The 22,673-nt window shown below is 43.5% G+C and overlaps 1 protein-coding gene across 20 annotated transcripts in view; it reads left to right on the top strand.

The window, feature by feature from the left end:
• Window positions 1–22,673, top strand: part of LTBP1 (latent transforming growth factor beta binding protein 1) — a 298,629-nt gene that overhangs the window by 256,992 nt on the left and 18,964 nt on the right. For 19 of the 20 annotated variants that reach the window (XM_036434787.2, XM_036434781.2, XM_036434780.2 and 16 more), the window contains 6 exons: window positions 2,909–3,052; window positions 16,424–16,600; window positions 17,370–17,456; window positions 19,745–19,873; window positions 20,789–20,929; window positions 22,483–22,653. In XM_036434787.2, the coding sequence (XP_036290680.1) occupies window positions 2,909–3,052; window positions 16,424–16,600; window positions 17,370–17,456; window positions 19,745–19,873; window positions 20,789–20,929; window positions 22,483–22,653 (849 nt within the window). The remainder of the gene's footprint in view (window positions 1–2,908; window positions 3,053–16,423; window positions 16,601–17,369; window positions 17,457–19,744; window positions 19,874–20,788; window positions 20,930–22,482; window positions 22,654–22,673) is intronic. The other variant, XM_036434788.2, reaches the window with a different exon arrangement.

The raw sequence follows: 22,673 nt of genomic DNA, 5'->3' as shown, positions 1-22,673 counted from the left end.
ATCATCGCTGCTTCAGGTTGCTGCTTTAGTCTCCATTGCACTGAAATAGGAGCAATGAAAGTCACCTGACACTCACTAAATATTATGACTAAGCAGGTCATGTGACCTGACCCCCACTTACCTTCTCAGCCTCACCTTGTTTCCCCTCACCTTTTACGCTCCAGCCACGTAAAGCTGCTTCGCTTGCACCATTCCTTGGCTGCTGTTTGCTCACTCTGTTGGGAATGTCCTCCCCCCCTCCCCTTCCCAGAGCCTGCACTCACTCCACTCGTTGCCAGAGCTAGAGGTGAGATGCCTTCTTCTCCCAGACCCCACCCCTGTCCCACCTCTCCCTCTCAAACTGAACTGTGACCCTCCTTCTGCCTCCAGAATACTTGAGCAAATTCTGTGGCAGAACTGACACCCTTTTGGGGGAAATAATTTAATCACGTGTGTGCTGCCTGCAGCAGCCTTCTCTAAGAAAGTGAGTGCCAAGTTTGAGAAAATTCTCTCTCCCCCGACTGGACCTCAGGTTTGGCCTGTCATGGGTGCTCAGTAAGGATTGTTTAACTGTCCCTTAGTGGAGTCTCAAGCCACTCACTTCACACAGCCCTCAAACCCCAGGTGCGTGTCCATTTCTAGGCAGCCAGATGAATTCCCTTCGTAAAGAAATCATTTTGGGGAACTTAATATGTGTCTTATTGTCTGTGTATGCATTCCTTCAAAAATATTAACGGAGCACCTATTCTGTGCAACTCACCCCGCGGGTGTTCTGTAGGACTTAAGGGATGAATCAGCATTGATACCAACATTTGGCCATGCTATTTCTTCTACTCGGACCCTGACTGCCTCCCTCCACCTCCACCCCTTATCATCACCTCTCATCCTTCAGGTAGACTCCCTTCCCACCACTTCCTGGGCCCACCCCTGCACCAAAGGCCCACTGTCTTGTGCTTTCCTAGCGCGCTGTACTGTTTGTGCTTGGCATGTACCACGGCCTGCATGCTTCTCTGAGTAACTTCCCTGATTTGACCATAAGCTTCGTGAAGTCAGGAGTTGGGTCGCCTGACTCATTTCCACCCTCCCCTCCCCTCCCAATGCCTGGGCCCCTAGAAGTCAACTAGGAAATATTTTGGGGTTGAATGAATGCAACCTGGTGGGGAGATTTCAGTAGCCTTGTACATAATACCAGTTGGAAAGTCCAAAGTTCCATTGGACATTTACCTAAAACAGATCAATGTGAATTGGCAGATTTCTGAAGTCAGTTTTTCTGGTCTAATTTATGACTGTCTAGGTTGATTAAACATGCTAACTCGTTGCTTTACTTTATGCTGCAATATCTTTTAACTAGCAAAACGCAGCTCGTTGGGGTTTTTGCCTGTTTATATACCCAGTGAGATGGAAAACTGAGTCATTATTCAAATAAGTCAAGATACATAAACTTTATGTTCAACTAACTGAGCATAGCAGGTGAAAGAGGATCCATTTTCTGAGGGATTTGGCTAATTGCTCAAATGTTTAACTTTGTGTACGCGGCCTCCTGAGAGCCAATGCTGCACAGGTGGAAGGCGTACAGCGCATGAGCATGTCCGGGGTCAGCCAGGGGCCTTCATTCACAACATTCCTTAGGAGGAGTAAAGGTGAGGGGTAGGATTGGGCCAGGTTCAACACCGCCTCAGGCTTCTTTTGGCTGTGCACTTGCATAACGTTGAATCACACATACTCACCGGTAGATTCCTGGGCTGTGGACACCAACAGGATTTTCCAAGGCAGGGTGAAACCAGTGAGGAGGGATGGAACCAGTGTGTTGTATGGGAGTGATTCATGGGACTCAGTGAATACTTATGGGGTCTTTCCACAACCTGACTGCTGGTTGTTTAAGAATGGATGTCTTGGCTGCTAGGAAATGATTTTCAGACATGTAAGTGGATTTAAAACCATTTTTAAAAAATGAATGAATTTATTTTTTATATTATTTATTTATTTATTTATTTATATTTTATTGATTTTGTACAGAGAGGAAGGGGGAGAGATAGAGAGCTAGAAACGTCGATGAGAGAGAAACATCAACCAGCTGCCTCTTGCACACCCCCCACTGGGGATGTGCCCGCAACCAATGTACATTCCCCTGACCGGAATTGAACCTGGGACCCTTCAGTCCGCAGACTGACGCTCTACCACTGAGCCAAACCAGTTTCGGCAATTAAAAAAAATAAATAAATCTATCCCTCTTCGTAAAAAAAAAATTATATATATATATATATATATATATATATATATATATACACACACACACACACACACACACACACACACACTTATTTATTTATATTTTATTGATTTTGTACAGAGAGGAAGGAGAGAGATAGAGAGCTAGAAACGTCGATGAGAGAGAAAAACATCAATCAGCTGCCTCCTGCACACCCCCTCCTGGAGATGTGCCCACAAAACCAAGGTACATGCCCTTGACTGGAATTGAACCTGGGACCCTTCAATCCGCAGGCCGACTCTATTCACTGAGCCAAACTGGTTTTGGCTAAAAACTGAATTTAAAGGAGTGTGTGGTTTTCAGAGTGCCAGGGAAGATGATTTTCCTTGAAGTAGGGGCTGAGAGGAAGAGTGTGGGTTTGGAAGACCTCCTTAAGTCAGTAAGTTAGGGAGGAGAAAACTAAAGCGTCAGAGGTGCCCCGGATGCTTGCAGTACAGTTCTGGGATGTTCCTTAAAGCCAGAGTTGGAATATGTAAACTTCACTGTGCATGTTCATGGCTCATTCATACAAACCAATGGCACAGCCCTACCTTGAGGGGCAGCAGAGCTCCACTGCTCGCTGGGGGTCCTGGTTTTGAGCCAGTGCCCACTCGCCTTACACAGCTGGTCAGGCCAAGGGGTGAGGCCCCCATCTGACTTGGTCTGTGCTCCCTTTTCCAGATGTGAACGAGTGTGAGCTGCTCAGTGGCGTGTGTGGCGAAGCCTTCTGTGAAAACGTGGAAGGCTCCTTCCTGTGTGTGTGCGCGGACGAGAACCAGGAGTACAGCCCCATGACCGGGCAGTGCCGCTCCCGGGCCCCCGGGGGTAAGTCACGGGGCCCCTGCAGAGGGGTGCAGGGCTCCTCTCCAGGGATCGGAACGTGCCTAGGTTTGGGCCAAACACTCTGCAGTGAGGTAAGTAGTAACCACGTGTTCTGGCACACACTGTCCCTGGAAGCTTCTGTGCTCTTACCCAGCCCCTTGTCAGTGGATTTAGGAGAGGGGGTGAGGACTAGGTGGTCCCTCCAGTGCTTTCCTAGCTAGAAGTGCCATGAGTTAGGGTGCGGGATCCAACATGATGAGAACATTTACTGGGAATTGTTTAAACTCCAAGAGAGCTTGTGGGGTCTCACATGCCTCATCTCACTGTGTTGCATAACCCAGTGGTCGGCTAACTGCGGCTCTTTGGCCCCTTGCGTTTTTAGCAGAAGCCAGCTTAGGAGTACCCTAATTCAGTTAATAACAGTATACCTACCTATATAGTTTAAGTTTAAAAAATCGGGCTCCCAAAAGAAATTTCAATCATTGGTACTGTTGCTATTTGGCTCTGTTGACTAATGAGTTTGCCTACCACTGGCATAACCCTTCTCTCCTGGTCCTCGGAGATGTGTATCCTGACATTTCTCTAAATTAGGAGCAAATTATAAGCCCCTCAGGACCTACAAAGATCCCTCTTGGAATTCTTGAGGTGCTTTCCCAGAATTTGGCCTATGGGAGTGGCTGTGTTTGCATTCATTTAGAATTTCATCTGGGCTGTGGTCAATGGCAGTCATTGCAAAGGAGAAACGATGCTTTTCCAGATAGATTCATCAACTTCCAGATCGCCCTTGTAGTTTGTGCCATGTCTCCATAGCGGGGCTGTGTTTTAAGAAAAGCAAAGGACTGAGTGGTCCTTGGAGAGCCAGCTAAAATGATGCAGGGACCCTTTTGCTTTCTTGCTCAATCTCAGTTGGTTTTATACACTTTTATAAGCAAGCTTTCCCTGTTCCATCATAGGGTGCACGTGTTCTGGGTAAAATAATTGTCTTTGCAAGTAATGAGGGAAATATCCAAGTACAGGTTTTCATCCACACACGTTACTTTTCAGGGATTGCTTACAAGAAGTGGGGAGTGCAGGTTTAAATGAGCAGACATTGTGAAGGGGAACAGTGTTTCTGGAAGAAGGGGCTGCTCTCTATTCAGGGACTGTAGCACGTGAGCTGTAGAGAAAGACTTTGCGTCTTCACAGCAAAGACAAACACAAAACAGCACACCGAAAACCTGGCTGGCCAATAATGGGATGGATTAAGTAACTGTCTTCTTCTTATTGGTCTTTGGTTTTATGGAGTAACACCTCACCCATTATATTTTTGACTGAAATGATTCGCATGTCATAATGTTGGTGTAGTCGTTAAATGAATTATTTGAAGGTCAGGTAGCCATGATAAATGCATGTGATACAATGCGAAGTGAAAAAATAAGATATTCCAGTTATCACAGTCTACAGAGGAGGGGAGGGGAGAATACATAAAATGATTGTTGGTATTCATGAAATGTTTACTTTTTCCATTTATTTTCCAAACTCTTTGTAAGACTGTAAATTGAAATGACCAGGGGACTCTGGTCTGCCACCAACTTTCCAGCTGTGTGAGCTTGGGTTTGTCATATAACATCTATGAGTTCTGATTTTCTCACCAATGAAACAGGAAGGTTATATTTACCTCATAGGGTTTTGGTAATTTTTTAAATAAAAATATATAGTAGCCCTTCATCAATGGCAAAATACTGTATAAAGTAAAGTAATCAAATAGTAAGCTATAATGCAAACCCTTCAGGGATGTCTATTTCTCATCCTTTGATGAGTCTTCTGAAATGGTGTGCCTCTTAACTCCAAATATTTTTTCTTGCTAGAATGTCCTAGTAATGTCAAGACATGCTTCATTCAGTTCACATAGCTTCAATTAGATATGTCTGGGATCCGGAAGCTTGCTCGTGTTTTTTTAAGAGTTGGAACAGTGGGATTGTTCTCCATCAGAACCATTTGGTGAACCAGACTAGTTCACAGACAACTACTTCTTAAAACTTTACATGACTCTTTTTGTAAGCCTTGTTCCTCACCTGCTGTTTTTTGTTTAGCTGTTACCAAGTTCCTTTGCCCTTTCCCTCCCTGAGTCTCCTTTCTCTCTCGTTGACTAACTCCCTTTTTGGAAAGTTCTTCTCTGCTTTTTCAAAGAACATTATTTTGAATATGCAGCTTCATAAAGCTTGTCTGCCAATAAATACATACTTTTACCTTAACCTTATATCTAACCCTTTTATTTATGGGTTTCTTGTATATTTTCTGCATAGTTCTATGGCTTCTGCTAAATCCTCTACATACCCAGTTGTTTCATTGGTTTATATCAGTACTAGAGGCCCGGTGCACAAAAATTCCTGCAAGCATAGGCCTTCCTTCTCCCTGGCTGCTGGCACTGGCTTTCCTGTGAACCCGGGACCTGGGCTTCCCTCCTCCTGCCACCAGCAGGCACCCGGGACTCAGCTGCTTCCCTCCGGCCTGGCTTCATCAGTAAGGACATCTGGAATGGCATCCTTCCAGATGTTGGTCTAATTAGCATATTACCCTTTTATTATCTACACTAATAAAAGAGTAAGATGCAAATTGACTGTACCTTCATGATGTCCGCCAGCCAATCAGGAGCGAGTATGCAAATTAACTCAACAATGATGACGGTTAATTTGCATATACAGGCACTGAGCAGCCAAGGATGGGGCGGGACGCTTGCATCGTCACCATTTCGACGATGCAGGCATTCCACACCGCCCCACCAGTGTAGGAAGGCAGAAAGGCAGCTATGACCAGAGAGAAGTCAGTGCGAGCAGCCAAGGGAAAGGCCTGTTCTTGAATGAATCTTTGTGCATTGGGCCTCTAGTTATAGATAATCTAAATAAACAGTAACTGGTGAGTCTTACTAATTCCTATAGTTCCTGGCATCTCTGACATCTACCAGACCTCAATTTGTATAGGTCTTGGAAAACTTGATTATATGGACATTTTAAGTGTCCCGAAAGACAGGTCAGCTATAAACTCTAGTGGGAACCTTCTCTCTGACTTTAGAGCACATAATTGATCACTTGTTTGAAAAAGGTGACTAAGCTGGAAATCATAAAAAGGATAAGACATTTTAAATATTTAAAATTCAACATAAAGCATGCAAATGTACAATACATTCATTCATCAATCTTTGAGGAAGGGTCAAGGTCTTCTTTTGAGTAGAACTTCACCGTTAAAAGAGTTCTGCCTGACTTGTCTTGTATGAGCCATACCTGTGATACATTATCTCCACTGCCAACATTAAAGGGAGTGAGAATGTAAAGGCCATTGCAGAAGTAAATGAGTGGAACATTCCTCTAGATTGTTGCGGTTTTTCTCAATTTTTTTTGCAGTTGCTTTTTCCATATCCATTTGATAGCATTCTTTGAACAAACCTGTAGTCTTTCTAAAACTTGAACATGTTCTAGGAAACTCCTCTACTCACATTTGTATTTTATTGGTTTATATACTATTTGATTATGGAACTACAGTAATCAACATACTGGCACAGAATGTTTGAGACAAATGTGGCTGAGACTTGGTCGACATCCTGGTCAGCGTGTAAGATCAGAAGGTATGCCGAAACCGGTTTGGCTCAGTGGATAGAGCGTCGGCCTGTGGACTGAAGGGTCTCAGGTTCAATTCCGGTCGGGGGCATGTACCTTCGTTGCGGGCACATCCCCGACGGGGTGTGCAGGAGGCAGCTGATCGATGGTTCTCTCTCATCGATGTTTCCAGCTCTCTATTCCTCTCTCTTCCTCTCTGTAAAAAAATCAATGAAATATATTTTAAAAAAAATCAGAAGGTATGAGAACCTGCCCAAGAATGCCTGGCCGTGAGCATTCTGCCCGCTGTGAGCATTCACCAGGATGTTTCCCAGGGCACCAGAGGACATGGGCTAATCCAACAAGTGGGTTAAATGGAGGCCACTTAAGAGTTGTATTCCACTGCAGCCAGAGAGTCTGCCGTTACATAAAACAAAGCATTTTGTGCCAGGTCTAAGTTTTTAAACAAGGATTCAGATGAACTTTATTATATACATGAATAGGCTAACAGACCTCATCCTTCATGAAAGTGTTTAAGAAAGGGAAGATAAAAGTTGCCATTTAATCTATAACAGTCCAAAGATGAGCAGTAGCATAATAATCTCAAGTGGTTTCACACCGAGGGCAAGAACGGGGCCTAAGGGATGGGTGTCAGGAAGGCAGATTTCAGGTCAGGATGCAGAAGAACTTTCCAGAAATTAGATAGCTGTCAAATACCTGTCTCATGAGATTGAGGGTGTTGCCCTAGAGCAGTGGTTGGCAAACTGGACTCGTGAGCCACATGCGGCTCTTTGGCCTCTTGAGTGTGCTATGCCACTTTTTCAAAATAGACTCACCCAGGCCGAAAACCGACTTCTGCGCATGGGCCACGAAGTTACAATCGCACTGTAAGCACGCGCCCACAGGTGGTATTTTGTGGAAGAGCCACACTCAAGGGGCCAAAGAGCAGCATGTGGCTCACAAGCCACAGTTTGCCGAGCACTGCCCTAGAGCAGCGATTTTTCTGGTATGCCACAAGAATTGTTAAAACACGCAATACCTGACTTAGTCAGGGGCAGTGGCCTCTTTTCCCTTAGATTGTCAGATAAAAAAATGACAACAGCCCGCACAACAATAGCCGTCTAGTATAAATGAAGCAAAATTATACCTTTGTTTTTTTATAAGATCAGCAAAACATATAATTTATTTTTCCATGTGCCTCACAATTTTAGTAATTTATTAGATGTGCCATGAGATGGAAAAGGTTGACAATCGTTGCCCTAGAACAGGTGGGACACCCACTGGCAGAAAGCACCCCCTTCCAGCAGGGCTTTGTCCTAGGTGGACCTTCAAGGTGCCTTTGAACTTGAATGTCTTAGGATTTTTATTCCTAAACTACTTCCTGGCTTTTACCTGCCCTCTTTGTTAGCTCTGGTCTAACGTTTTTCACTGCCTGGGCCTTTGGCCACTAATTTACGTGGCCATGCATTGGGTGAAACAGACACAACTAAGAAATGTCCAGACCAGACCACTCATCACATACAAGAGAGTATGGGCATGAAATACAGCCCGGTGCTTGTATTTCCTTGGTGCCTGCGATAATTGCTCCATAAAAACTTTATGTCCTCGGACACTCTCAAGGAAGCAGTAAACATTTAGGCTTGGCAACTGTAGCCTTCAAGCCTCACCTACAAAATGCTGTTCTCTGCCTTGATTAGTGCATAAAAGGGATGCTGTGGTAGGGACTGGATTTTATTTATTTATTTTTTTAAACAGAAGGTATAACGAGAAGAATGCAAAAAAGATACCTATTATAATCGATTTAGGTATTTAAGAAAGGCACATAAACAAGATCAGAAAGTGTAAGACATATAAATTGGAGTGATCCTTTGCATGATAAAACAATGATTCTTTCTCACCGTTAAGAACTGCAAATAGCCTTGGCCGGTGTGGCTCAACTGGGTGAGCATCATCCCATGCCAGGAGAGGTCACAGGTTCGATTCCTGGTTGGGCCACATGCAGGGCTGGGGCTCAATCCCTAGTGGATGATGTTCAGGAGGCAGCCCATGGATATTCCTCTCTCCCCCTGTCCCTTCCTCTCTAGAAATCAGTAGAAACGTATTTTAAAAACAGAAATGCAAACAAACAATATCAGAAGTTATAGAACAGAAACTCGCATGAATATATTTGCATTATGAAATAAGTGTTCTTCACAACATGCATTGCAGCGTTGCCTTAAATATCCATTTTCTCTGCTCATTTGAGAGCTTATTCTCGCATAGCAAGCCAGACCCCACATTTCCGCCTCTAGGCCCACGTCTCCTGAAAGATCACAAGTTCAGTTCTGGTCAAAGGCACGCATCTCAGTTGTAGGCTGGATCCCTGGCCCCAGTTGGGGCATGTGTGGGAGGCAACCAATTGATGTGTCTCTTTCACATCAAAGTTTCTCTCTGTCTCTCCCCCTCCCTTTCACACTTCCACTCTCTTTGAAAATATCAATGGATTAACATAAAAACAACCAACAAAAATCCTGGAAATCCTAAAGTCAGATTTGATTTTTCTCCCCTTCCATCCAAGCCATCCTAACATCCTACCACTTCTACCTCAGTTGTATCCTTCAGATCTCTCTCTGCTCCTCTGTTACCACTGTGCCCAGCCAGACCTTCAGCATCTCTTCCCTGGAGGACCACAGCAGGTGCCTGCTGACGTCTCATCTTGCCTCTCTCCACTAACACTTTACATTTTCGGAACATACATCTGGTTTTCAACCCTTCTTTACACTTTCAACTGCTTCCCGATGCTTATGGCGTGAGGTCCAAATCTATTAGCAGGCAACATGGCTGCTTTCCCTCTGTCTTATTTCTCTTTGCAGCCCCTGTAACCCAGCTCACTGCTAGCGCAGTGCCTGACCTATGGCGACACTTTGCACCTGTTGAATGAAATTGCCCCTCCACATTGGAAAATGTGTCCCTTGTATGCCCCACCATTTCATTCCCAGCTAGTTGCATAAAATAACTATTCCTTTAAAAAAAATACATACATACATATATATATATATATGTATATGTATATATATATAAATATATATATATATATATATATATATATATATATATATATATATAATTGGTTTTTTTACAGAGAAGAAGGGAGAGGGATAGAGAGTTAGAAACATAAATGAGAGAGAGACACCAATCAGCTGCTTCCTGCACACCCGCTACTGGGGATGTACCTGCAACCAAGGTACATGCCCTTGACCGGAATCGAACCTGGGACCCTTCAGTCTGCAGGCCGACGCACTATCCACTGAGCCAAACCGGTTTTGGAATAACTATTCCTTTTATCAAAGTTATAAAGGGCCCACATTTCAATGAGGAATTATCTATTCACACTTCTTTACAGGGCGGACATTCCTCCAGGCGCTTTGGTTACATTGCAGGCGGCACAAAAGAAAAAGGAGCATTTATTTCCCTGCTGTCAGGGGACGCGGGCAAAGTCAGTCCTCATGGTTCTTACAGCTGAACCCAAACGGCATTCTGGTTTCTCTCTTCCTCTCGAGGTCCACTGCAGGTTCTGTGTTTGCACATATCTTTTCAAGGCAGGAAACCGCATACTACCATGCCACTGTTATATTTGGCAGAGCAGGATTATTTTTCTAATGCGTTTAGTTAACCTGTGAAATCAATTAACGTTAAGAGAGTTTTTTCAAAATAATGTCTGATTGGAAAAAAAACCTTTGGTAGGAAAAAAAATTAAAGACAGTGAGACCACATTGTTTGGAATGCAAACACTGTAAAATGCCATGAAACGCCAGAGGACTTCATGTGTATTTATAGTGAATCTATACCATAAATGTAGGTAATGCTGAAGAAAATGTGATTTTTTTTTTGTGTGTGTGTGTGTGTGTGTGTGTGTGTGTGTTTTCTTTTATTGTTTTTGTTTTTGTGTGTGTGTGTTTAAGTTGGGTCAGGTTTCTTCTCAAAGAGGATAGTGAGAAAATCAATAAAAATATACTTTAAAATAATAATAATAATAATAATAATAATAATATGTTTTTTATTGATTTCAGAGAGGAAGGGAGAGGGAGAGAGATAGAAACATTCATGATGAGAGAGAATCATCGCCTGGTTGCCTCCTGCACACCCCACAAGGGGATTGAGCCTTACAATCCTGACATGTGCCCTGACCGGGAATCCAACTGGAATCTCCTAGTTCACAGGTTGACACCCAACCACTGGGCCACACTAGCCGGGCTGGTTTGTACATTTCTAAATGCTTGCAGACATTTCACAAGTCTCTTCCAGCGTGGCTTTATGCTCGAGATCCTCTGTCCCGGCCCTTGCGATGCGCACGAGACTTGTGTTGCTGTGACGTCTGCTCATTTCTCCATCCCCACAGGTGCTTCCTGTTCCCACCAGGATGGTGTGTCTCCCCCATTTTCTTTCTCCACCATGCTTTATTCAGCTTTCAGGAGTCTCTTTCACCCACCGCTGCCCACTTGTCTTACCCTCACAATTCCAGTTTTCAGTAACATCTCCATAAATCACAGACTTCCTCTTCTCCCCCATGCATTCCTATTCTAGGCTTAGTTCTCCCTTCCTCTTCTGACCCTTTCACCAGAAAAACAAAAACAAAACATCCTCCACTCCCTCTAGCAAGAATTTAGGGTGAGGCTTTGGGAATGTGAGGTCCTGAGTTCTCCAAGAGAGTTTGGCGCTGTCTTCCACCCCACCCCTAAGTCGGAAACACGGCCATCACCTGCTCACCTGTCAATGCATTCCTGCCCCATCACCCAGGTTCTCACACCCACAGTGTTACTCCTTCTGCAAACCAGGCACCCCTTACGCTGGTCCACCCACACCCGGTGCAGTTGTATTTTTACTCTTCTTCCTATCACACCTTATTTGCTGGCCAATTTTTTTTTTTAATGTATTTTTCAAGAACTTGGCTCAACCATCATCTTCTCCAGGGAGCCTTCCATGAATGCCTTGCTCAGCCCACCCTTCTACCGTGTGGCTTAGGTGCCCAGGTCTCATTCTCCCAACGCTGTCATGGGCTGACTCCCTACCTGACTGACCTCTTTAAAGATGGGAGCTGTGTGGAGAAATTTTTTTCTCAAAGTATTTTTTCTCTTGTGTTTTGCCTCTCTAACCTTTATTTTGACTTCTTTTATATATTTTACCACCTTTCTGCAGACTTCCTTTTCTTTGCACCTCTTCGTGTCCAGTCCATTCCATCGGCTGCACTTGTTGTCTGAAACGCACCCATGGCTTCTCCTGAATTCCACTTCACACACACACACACTTTCATTTTCCAAGTCCTTGAATAAGAAAACTAGGAGGGAGGAATAAAGAAAGGCATGTATTGCCAAGTTCTCTGTTACTCTTCCTCGGAATATTACACTAGAATTCCTTTTCTTGTAAAAACACGAGTTGGTAGAAAACATCAGTGCCTGTGGTGATTTAAAAAATAAAAAAGAATAAAGCTTCCCAAGTCTGTTGAAAGTAGCTTACGAACACGATTACCCCATCGCAGAACTGCGTTTCAGAACTGTAGGCAGGTGCAATCATCTGGGGACACTGTGTGCTCTCACATATTTGTGACATTGCTCTTTGGTCACTGTTGTGGTCCTGCCTGCCCCAGCGGCTCTGAGAGGACCAGTTCAGGGAGGCCTTCAGAGCACATTGCCAATGGAACGTGAAAGCAAAGATGGGTCCTTTTAGATCCTCGAATCCACTTCCACCAAAAAAAAAAAAAAAAAAAAATGTTCCCAATTTCCTCACCCCAACAGCAAAGCTAAAATTAGATATTCTGGGGGGAAGACTGAAGAAGGAAACAATCCTGTACGTGAATGACCACACCCTCTTCTGTCTGATGAACCAAGAGGAGTTTCCAGAAGTTTCCAGGGGCTCCAGAGGCAGCACCTACAGTTGCAACCTGCTCCTTCCCACTCGGAGCAAGGGTACCTGCCTATGCCCTTAGCATTGAGGCTGAACTCCACACCTGCACGGATTGTCTGCTGCCCTTTCTGCTTTGTCTCAGAGAGAAAAAAGAAAAAAGGCAAAGCAAAACAAACTCATGCCAGTGAGAAGCTAAGAAGCTGGGCTTCTCGGAAGAAGTCTAGGGAAACGTGAAGCTTGGGACCTTGGACCCACGCTCAGTTTTTCTTCGGAAAGGTGAGGATGCTCCATTCTGCACCATCTGTCCCATGGAGTGACTCTACAAAAGTTTCTTCCCAAAAAACACGCAGGGAGAAGGTCCAGAAGCTCAGTTTCTTACCACCAGTCATACCTCCAGGATTAAAATACACAAAAGATTTTTTATATACAGACGTGAAGCCAACTTCTAGATACAAATTGAGAAATCAAGTCTGAGAAGACTGGAGAAGTAATATATTTTGTGGAAGTTCATGGCATAACACATGTAATATGGCTAATTTTATTCACACTGTATTAAAAAAAATCTTTTTAATGCTTGGCACTTCCTATAACCATTGATCTTTTAAAATCATTTTCCAGTAGAAGCATTTCTAAACTCTGTTTATTTACTGATCAGTGTTCCCCCAGTGGAAACAAGCTTTAGGAAGGTCATTATGGACCACAAAGATTAGGAAGATAGGGGACAGAATGACCTTGGTGGATCAGTTTTTGAAAGAGAATTCGCTTCGCCTCCCAAACACGGATGAGGGCCTGACCAGACCTCCAGTTCAGCTGTATAAACATCAGGCTTCCAGACTGCTTGGAAAGAAAAATCAGAGCAAAACTTGAAACAACTAGTATAAAGCCAGAATAATACAGTGATATTATTGATTGTTTCTCCAGGCACTAACCTGTGAGTTTCCTTTCATCAAGGAAGGAAGAACAAAGACCATTTGACTTTTTTATCCCTATGCTGTGGGTCTAATGAACATTGTCGAAAGCAGTGTTTACTATAGATGTAATTTTTGACATGCTTTGACTCAGAAGCCTGTGGTTTCTGATCACCTCTGAATCTGGCAGTCTCCATTGACAACTGCACAGTAGTTCTTCTATATATATAAAAGCCTAAGCCACTTTGTTTTTTTGTTTTTTTGAAATATATTTTATTGATTTTTGTACAGAGAGGAAGGGAGAGAGATAGAGAGTTAGAAACATCAATGAGAGAGAGTCATCGATCAGCTGCCTCTTGCACACCCCCTACTGGGGATATGCCCGCAACCAAGGTACATGCCCTTGACCGGAATCGAACCCGGGGCCCTTCAGTCCCCAAGCCAACGCTCTATCCATTGAGCCAAACTGGTTTCGGCAAGCCTAAGCCACTTTGATGACCAGCAGACGGATCAGTCCACCAGTTGCTGTGATGCACACTGACCACCAGGGGTCAGACACTCGACACAGGAGCTTCCCCCTGGTGGTGAGTGCGCTAACCTCCCATAGCTGGCTAACTGCCACAGTCCCTCCCCTTGTACTGGGCGTGACGGCCCTGATCGGCCTGATCACCAGCCATGCCAAGGGACCCCACCAATGCACGAATTCGTGCACTGGGCCTCTAGTTTTGTAATAAACACCATGACATACCTACAACTTTGTACACTAGTGGGAAAAAATCAGTCCTTGAGCCCTCTTTTAGGATAAACTGTAAACTTGACTGGCAGCACTACTTGTGTTCCTGACTTGAGTGATATTTCTAAATAGGTTCATTAATAGCTAGCTGCATTTTTTTAGGCCAACTATATAAAATAATTGAGCTGAGTTGTTAATAGTAATAGGGTGTCAGTTTATTCACAGGTGTTGGGGGAAAGCTTATATGAAATGTTCCATGGAGTTCAGGATTGACTTAAGAATCATTTAAAATACCTACCCTTAGTTTCCCCCAGTGACTCCGAGTGTGAGAGCTCGGGGCCCCTCCCGAGGAGAAGGAACTGGCGGTGGCCCGTGCATTGGCGTGGGCCAGGCTTGTTGCCGTCCTCTGCGCACGTGGAAAGCTCGAGGAGATGAGGGATGTGGCAGGTTTATTCCAACTTCACACAGGAGGAAATGATTCAAAACCACTTCACAAGCTGCTTCTGAGGAATCAGCATTTCAATCTTTTTTTTTTTTTTTTCTGGACTCTTAGTCTACGTTTGAATTTGTCATTAGCTATTAACACTAACTCAGAGTCCAAGCTGAAATCTGTCAAAGACAGAACGACCGGAGGACGAACCAGACTCAAGCATACGAGGGATCTCTTCCGTCCCCGTGGATGCTCTGTGGTCAAGGCTTGTTTGCTGCCTTGCTTGTATTTTAATGCAGAAGAGGAAAAAAAAGGGCAGTATCTTTTCTGAGAAATTTATTAACTTAACATTCTAAAAGCACCTTTGCTATTAGGTATATTAATCAAGTTCCAGGTCTGTCTGATGCTGCCAAAAGAAATATACAGGAAGCTATTGTGAAAATAATTTCTTACATTTTTCTAATATCATTATCTAATAACTTCAAAAAAGAAGGGTAAATGTTGACATTAAAATCTTATCCTCCTTGCCCAGCTGGTGTGGATCAGTGGTTGAGCATCTGCCTGTGAACCAGGAGGTCACGGTTCAATTCCCCGTCAGGGTACATGCCTGGGTTGCAAGCACAACCTCCATTAAGGGGCGTGCAGGAGGCAGCCAATCAGTGATTCTATCTCATCATTGATGTTTCTCTCTCTCTCTCCCTCTCCCTTCCTCTCTGAAATCAATAAAAAAGTATATTTATAAAAAAGTATTTTCCTCACTGGCAAATGTTTTCCCTTTGTCCCTATAGTTTGTTTGGGTCCAAGGCCCTGTAAACGGCAGCATTCTTGTGAAAAAATAAATCATTAGAATTAATCTAAGTAGTTGTGATGGTGGTAGTCAGTTTCTTATCTGATATATTATAAAATAAAAGTGGAACAAATTTTAATTGGACCATAGACAGTAATTTGAACTTCAGGGGAGAGATTAGATTACTTGCCAAGTCCAGTCACAAAATATTGATAATTTCTTAAGAGGACACATTTATTCATAGACTTCAAATCCGATGGGATGAAATCATGTCTGGTATTATCTAAAAACAGGCGGGTTAACGTTCTTATCACGTGTGTCCTACCACATCACTTTGTCCTTATCACAGGCGGTTAAGCTAAGTCTGTTAGAATGCATTTCCCTCTAGGACACAGTAGAGCAAGGAGGGACTAGACTCCCAGCCCTGAAATTTACCTTGGGGCTTATCTGACACACTATTTCATTCAAAGCCTTGTATTTGCAGCGATTTTAATAGATTTTCAGTTATGAAAGGTTATTTTATAAATTCTGGGTTTTTGCAATAGTTTTTTTATTTTATTTTATTGTTGTTGTTGTTTTCTAGTTACCATCTTCTGCTTTGTTCTATTCAGAAAAGATCGGGGGCGTGGTTGATTCAAAGTACCATCTAAGGGTTAAATATGATGTGTGGCCCTACATCTCCCATCAGTGTTGGGGAAAATTTTCACTGATTTAAGTAGGTGTTACAGCTCAGTAAAGAATGGGCCTATGTTTGGCAAGAAGGCAAGTATGGAAACTTCACTCACAGCCAAACGCACCAGAATAAAGCCATTGGTCAACGTAAAAGGAAATGGTTTTGACAGATTGGCACTGTTAGGGAGGGTTAGAAATCCACCGAAATTTGGGATCCAAGTGCATGTGCATCTTGCCGTGGGAGAATCCGGCCCAAACGTCGGAAGTGGCTGTCCGTCCACTAAACACTCTGATCATCCCTCCCGGTCTTTGTTGTCACCATGGCTTCTGCTCTGTTGTGAGAGCGACAGATCCGATGTGTCCAGTCAACACTCCTTTTCCTTTGTGTGCAGACGTGGAAGTAGAGCCAAGCAGAGAAGAGAAGAAGGAATGCTACTACAACCTCAACGACGCCAGCCTCTGCGACAACGTGCTGGCCCCCAATGTAACCAAGCAAGAGTGCTGCTGCACCTCCGGGGCTGGGTGGGGCGACAACTGTGAGATCTTCCCCTGCCCGGTCTTGGGGACAGGTAAGCATTTGTCGTGGGGCGGCCGAGGGTTCTCCTTCTGCTTTGAATGAGAACTGGGGCTCTGAGACGCTGGCATTCACTGGTAGCTGCCCGACTGGAATTCAAGTGAGGCTACCTTAGAGTGCGTCTCACTCAGAGCTGGAAAAAACCACCTCAGTGTGCATTCCTGAAGTTCTTTCCATCACCGAATTTACAGCTACAGGGAGGTTCAGTATTATAGTTGGCAGGAAGAGAATTCCATGTTACCCCATTTTTTAAAATGGAAACCAATCTTTTTTTTTTCTTTTTTCTTTTTTTTTTTTTTTATAACAACAACATAGCCTGACCCATAACGAGCAATTGCACGTTTAAGCTAAGGTTTCGCTTGATGGATTCCTGTTAAAACTTTAAAATTCTAGAGACCACAGTCATGGAGAAGTCAGTCATAACCCCAAGTGCAACATGAGTAGGTAAAATATGGGCGAACTAGGAAGGTTTTATACAAATAATTATAGGTACACCTCTGAAGTCATTGGTTTTATTTGCACCTAATGCATAATTTTTGAGATTGTACTGAATTTATTTGCCTGAAGAGGATGTTAAAATGTGTCTTAAAGTTACTGAGTCTGGGGTGGGATGGGGTTTGGGGGGAAGAGGCTAAAGGGAGGGAATGAGGGACAGCTGTAATACTGTCAACAATGAAAAAAAATCATAAGATAAAATACACATTAATGGAAGTTGTTGATGCTTTTCTCTTTCAACTTTTTTCCTTTGTCTCTCCTGAAATCAGCCGAATTCACTGAAATGTGTCCCAGAGGGAAAGGTTTTGTCCCCGCTGGAGAATCCTCGTATGAAGCTGGTGACAAGGACTATAAAGGTCAGAATCGAGCAAAAATGAATTGACAATGTGTGTGCATATCAGACACTCAAATAAAAGCGTGGCCAGGGTAGACAGCATTAGAGTCCGTTTGAGCCCAGGAAACTGATGACAAAGTTTTTTTTTGTTGTTTTGTTCTTTTTTTAAAATATATTTTACTGATTTTGTACAGAGAGGAAGGGAGATAGTTAGAAACATCGATGAGAGAGAGTCATCGATCAGCTGCCCCCTACACACCCTCTACTGGGGATATGCCCGCAACTAAGGTACATGCCCTTGACCGGAATCGAACCCGGGTCCCCTCAGTCCCCAAGCCGTCGCTCTATCCACTGAGCCAAACCAGTGGATAGGTTTCGGCTAATGACCAAGTTTTTATTCGGCCCCAGGAAGGGACCCCTGTGGACTCTGGGTGGAGTTCCCAACTCTGGGACAGGGATGATGTCTCAAAAGTTGTTGCCCGGCAGCTGGTGTGTCTCAGTGGTTGAGTGTCAACCTCTGAACCAGGAGGTCATGGTTTGATTCCTGGTGAGAGCACAGGCCTGGGGTTCAGGCTCGGTCTCCCGTCATGGGCATGCAGAAGGCAGCCAATCAATGATTCTCTCTCATCATTGATGTTTCTATCTCTTCCTCCCTCTCGCTTCCTCTCTAAGATCAATAAAAAATATATTTTAAAATAAGTATCATGAGGACTACATGAGATAATATATGTCCAAGTACCTAACACAGAATTCTGTACTTAATAAATTTATTCTTTTATTCCAGAAGCATATTAGAAACCTGTGTTAAGACTATATATTTGTCATCATGTTGCTCTTTAATGATTGGTCTTTAATGATCATCAATAAAGCTAGCATTCTTGCTTCTTTAGAACTCATCCTACTATTGTTAGGGCCTTTTACTTATGGCCACAGATTCGTAATAAGGAATGGAAAAGAAGAAAGCAAAAGTAGATGTGTTTTATATATTCAGTGTTATTAGCCTATAATTCTAAAATAAATATGCAGCCTTTTTATTTGGGTGAAATTTAAACCACATGTATGAGTATTTCCTCACTAACCATTCTCTTGACATTTCCATGATAGAGATATTAAGTCCTTTTATAGACAAAGTGACTTTTTTTTCTGTAAAATTTAATATTGAAAACTGCTAAGTGGATGGAAAACATTTTTTTATTGTTCATCTTTTTGGAAAAATCGTGTTTTAATAATTTGGTATAATTCAGTAGCTGGGTAAGAAATTCCATCTGTGTTTTTTAAATACATCTATGATTTAGTCCCATTAAATAACAAATCTTGGTTGGTGATATGTATTCAATGGTTTTTCAAGTTCACAAATATTACATATGTTTTTGCCCGGATGTAGTTAAATCTCACTTAATATTATGAGATGAAGCCCTGATTTCACCACAAAGTCATCCCCTCTTTTATAGAAAAATAAATTCCTCCTCTCCTATCTTTAGCAGCACTGGAAATGGTTGAAAGAATATTAGGTGCAGATCTAAATAGCCCTATATTTTGGACTTGGTTTTGCCATTTTCCAGCTGTATAACTTGGAGCAATCTATCTATGGAATCTCCAGTTTTTTAATGTTTTGTTGTGTGTGTGTGTGTGTGTGTGTGTGTGTGTGTGTGTGTGTTTTGGGGGGAGGACGATTGTTTTTGTTTTTTCCAGAGAGAATGGAGGAAAGGGAGAGGGAGAGGGAGAGGGAGAGGGAGAGGGAGAGGGAGAGGGAGAGGGAGAGAGATGGATGTGAGAGAGGCACATTCACTGGTTGCCTTCAACACTTGCCCTGATTGGGCCGGGGATAGAACCTGCAACCTAGGTGCATGCCCTTGACTGAGAATCGAACCTGAGACCCCTTGATGTATGGGCCACACTAGCCAGTGCTGGAATCTCCAGTCTTTAAAATGAGGCCTAGAGGATATGAGCTCTAAAATGTGAGAACTGATGGTAATAATAATAGCAATAAAAGTATAATAAGTAACACTTTCTGAGAGTACCGTATTTTCCGGCGTATAAGACGACCCCCCTAATTTTACAGTTAAAACATAGGTTTAGGCCTATATTCGCTGTATAAGACTACCCCCCACTTCCGAGGCAACACCAGTTCTTTTTTTAATAGACTGCCTCTCTGACTCTGGCCAATCTGAGCAGGCTTTTTACTAGAACACAGGGTAGCTTCGGGTACAGAACAGGACTGGTTAGACACTTCTTCTTGACTGAATGACCAAGCTGGCTCCTCTCTTTGTTGCTCCATTTTCCACCCCCGCACCCTCCCCTGCTCCACAGATGCGGATGAATGCCTGCTCTTTGGACACGAAATCTGCAAAAATGGCTTCTGCTTGAACACGCAGCCTGGGTATGAATGCTACTGCAAGCAAGGGACATACTACGATCCTGTCAAATTGCAGTGCTTCGGTGAGTTTTAAGAGAGTAGAGGGTGCTGTGAAAATACACAGATGGGGAAGAAAAAAAAAATCATACTGGGGAGGCCGAAACCAGTTTCTTTGCATCTAAACTATGTGTTGCGAAGATGTGCAAATGTTTTATGGATCTTTTTTGTGAGCAAGGTTTAAGAAAACAAAAAGTTCCTACTATTGGACTGGATTGCAAACGAAAAGTTAATATTCGGTGTGGAATTATAATTCAGGTCGCTGGTTTGAGTGGAGTGTTCTTTTTGGTCTGGGGAACCTCCTGCTTCATCATTCATCCTGTTCTAAAATGCCGACCCCTGACTGTAATGCTTAAGCAGAAAACCATACACTAGGCGGGAAAACATAGCCAAAGGAAGTAACTGTACAAGATCCTAAAGAGGCATTTTATCTTAAATGTCTATGCATTTTCTGTTCCTAAATGGTTTTTTCCTTATGGAATGTCATCAGCATCAGGGCAACATTATTTCCCAGGTCAACACAACGTCATGGTTTTATTTATTTTTTATTTTAAAAATATTTTATTGATTTTTTTTTTTTTTTTTTTTTTTTTTACAGAGAGGAAGGGAGAGGGATAGAGAGTTAGAAACATTGATCAGCTGCCTCTTGTACATTCACTACCAGGGATGTGCCCGCAACCAAGGTACATGCCCTTGACCGGAATTGAACCTGGGACCTTTGAGTCTGCAGACCGATGCTCTATCCACTGAGCCAAACCGGTTTTGAACCAGTTAGAGCTCAACATCACGGTTTTATAGTCAGACTGTTTTGGATAGTGATGTGTATGTAGTGAGTGAAATTGTGGCATCCCCTGGAATCTGGACACATCCCCTGGAATCTGGACAAGTGTATGAGACACAACTGAAAACTGGTTTTCTTTCATGATTTCTTTCCCTTTCAGATATGGATGAATGTCAAGACCCCAACAGTTGCATCGATGGCCAGTGCATTAACACAGAAGGCTCTTACAACTGCTTCTGTACCCACCCAATGGTCCTGGATGCCTCAGAAAAGAGATGTGTCCGACCATCTGAGTCACACGGTAAGTTTGGATGGGGGATGCAGGCCTGTGTCCGAACAAATTTCTGTGGTTTTCTAACTAAAGTGTAAGCTATTGGAAAAGAGCAAAAATTGATTCTATGGGTATCTTTTAAATAATTCAAATGAAATGTTAGGAGAAATCATAAAATGCATATTATCAGTATGTAGAAGACTTGATACCCTGGACATACTCATACAATGGACAACAGTATTGGAGTGGCGGTACAGACACAAGGCTGTTTGTGCCTGAGGGTTGGTCACACTGAACCTTCAAGGGGGGCTGAGGAGGATGTATTGATAAGTTCAGGGGGAGATACCGTATTTTCCGGTGTATAAGACGACTTTTGAAACGAAAAAAAGCCTGCTCAGATTGGCCAGAGTCAGAGAGGCGGTCTATTAAAAAAAGAACTGGTGTTGCCTCGGAAGTGGGGGGTAGTCTTATACAGCGAATATAGGCCTAAACCTATGTTTTAACTGTAAAATTAGGGGGCTCGTCTTATACGCCGGAAAATATGTTACGTTTGTTTCCCAGGTTGTACCGGAGGACATAGGGGAAGCTGGGCAGAACAGAGGGTAGAGTTCAACAAGGAGGCAGAGAGCGTGGATGTCCATGGATAGCAATCCCTGTTCCTCCCTGAGGAGCTCATGTGCCCACTGACAACTGGTGTGATTGGTCCGTCCATCCCCACATCCGGTGTGATGGGTCAGTCCATCATCACAACAGGGGGCGACTCTGGATGAAATCAGTCGAAAGGTCAAAAGGTTAGAATGGAGGACTCTGGGATGAAGAGGCCCTAGTCCAAGGCTTTGGCAGATGACATGGGTGAGAAAGCATGAATCTAAAAAAATATTATGTAAAAGATGAAATATTTATACCATCTGAAGAGAAATATTATATAGAGAGAATTGGTAGGATTGGACAAAGAAGTAAACATGACAACGCAAAGATTGAAGGAAGGAGAAGACCATTGGGAATAGGAAGTACAGGTAAGATAGTGGAGAGTTGTGTTTTTTTTTCTAAATATATTTCATTGATATTTTTACAGAGAGGAAGGAAGAGAGAGAGAGAGGGAGGGAGGGAGGGGAGGGAGGGAGAGAAAGAGAGAGAGAAAGAAAGAGAGAGAGAAACATCCGACTAGAGAGAAGCATCCATCAGCTGCCTCCTGCAAACCCCCTAATGGGGATGTGCCCGCAACCAAGGTACATGCCCTTGACAGGAATCGAACCTGGGACCCTTCATTCCACAGGCCAACGCTCTATCCACCAAGCCAAACCAGCCAGGGCAAGATAGTGGAAAGTTTTATGTAACAATTCTATCCTGGGAAGGACATGGTTGGAACAGGAGGGGGCAGGTTGAATTCAGCTGATGGGATGACACCCAGGTGGAGATGACAGAGGTTTGCTTCATGGAGAGACCAGGCTGGCTTCAGAGTTTTATTTGGAAGTCACTCTTAGCAATGGGCATGAAACTTTGAGCCTCGCCGGCTTCCACCACCGTGTTTGTGAAACAGGAGCCGTGGTGCCATTGTCACAGATCCACACCTTCCCTTTCAGAACAAATTGAAGAGACTGACGTCTACCAAGACCTGTGCTGGGAGCACCTGAGCGAGGACTACGTGTGCAGCCGGCCCCTGGTGGGCAAGCAGACGACTTACACAGAGTGCTGCTGCCTGTATGGCGAGGCCTGGGGCATGCAGTGCGCCCTGTGCCCCATGAAGGACTCAGGTGAGCCCTTACCGCAGTGT

Source organism: Pipistrellus kuhlii, unplaced genomic scaffold (genome assembly GCF_014108245.1).
Source record: "Pipistrellus kuhlii isolate mPipKuh1 unplaced genomic scaffold, mPipKuh1.p scaffold_m20_p_13, whole genome shotgun sequence".
Classification (NCBI taxonomy): Eukaryota; Metazoa; Chordata; class Mammalia; order Chiroptera; family Vespertilionidae; genus Pipistrellus; species Pipistrellus kuhlii.
Note: the sequence above shows the minus strand (reverse complement) of the source record. Positions and strands in the feature narration are given on the sequence as shown.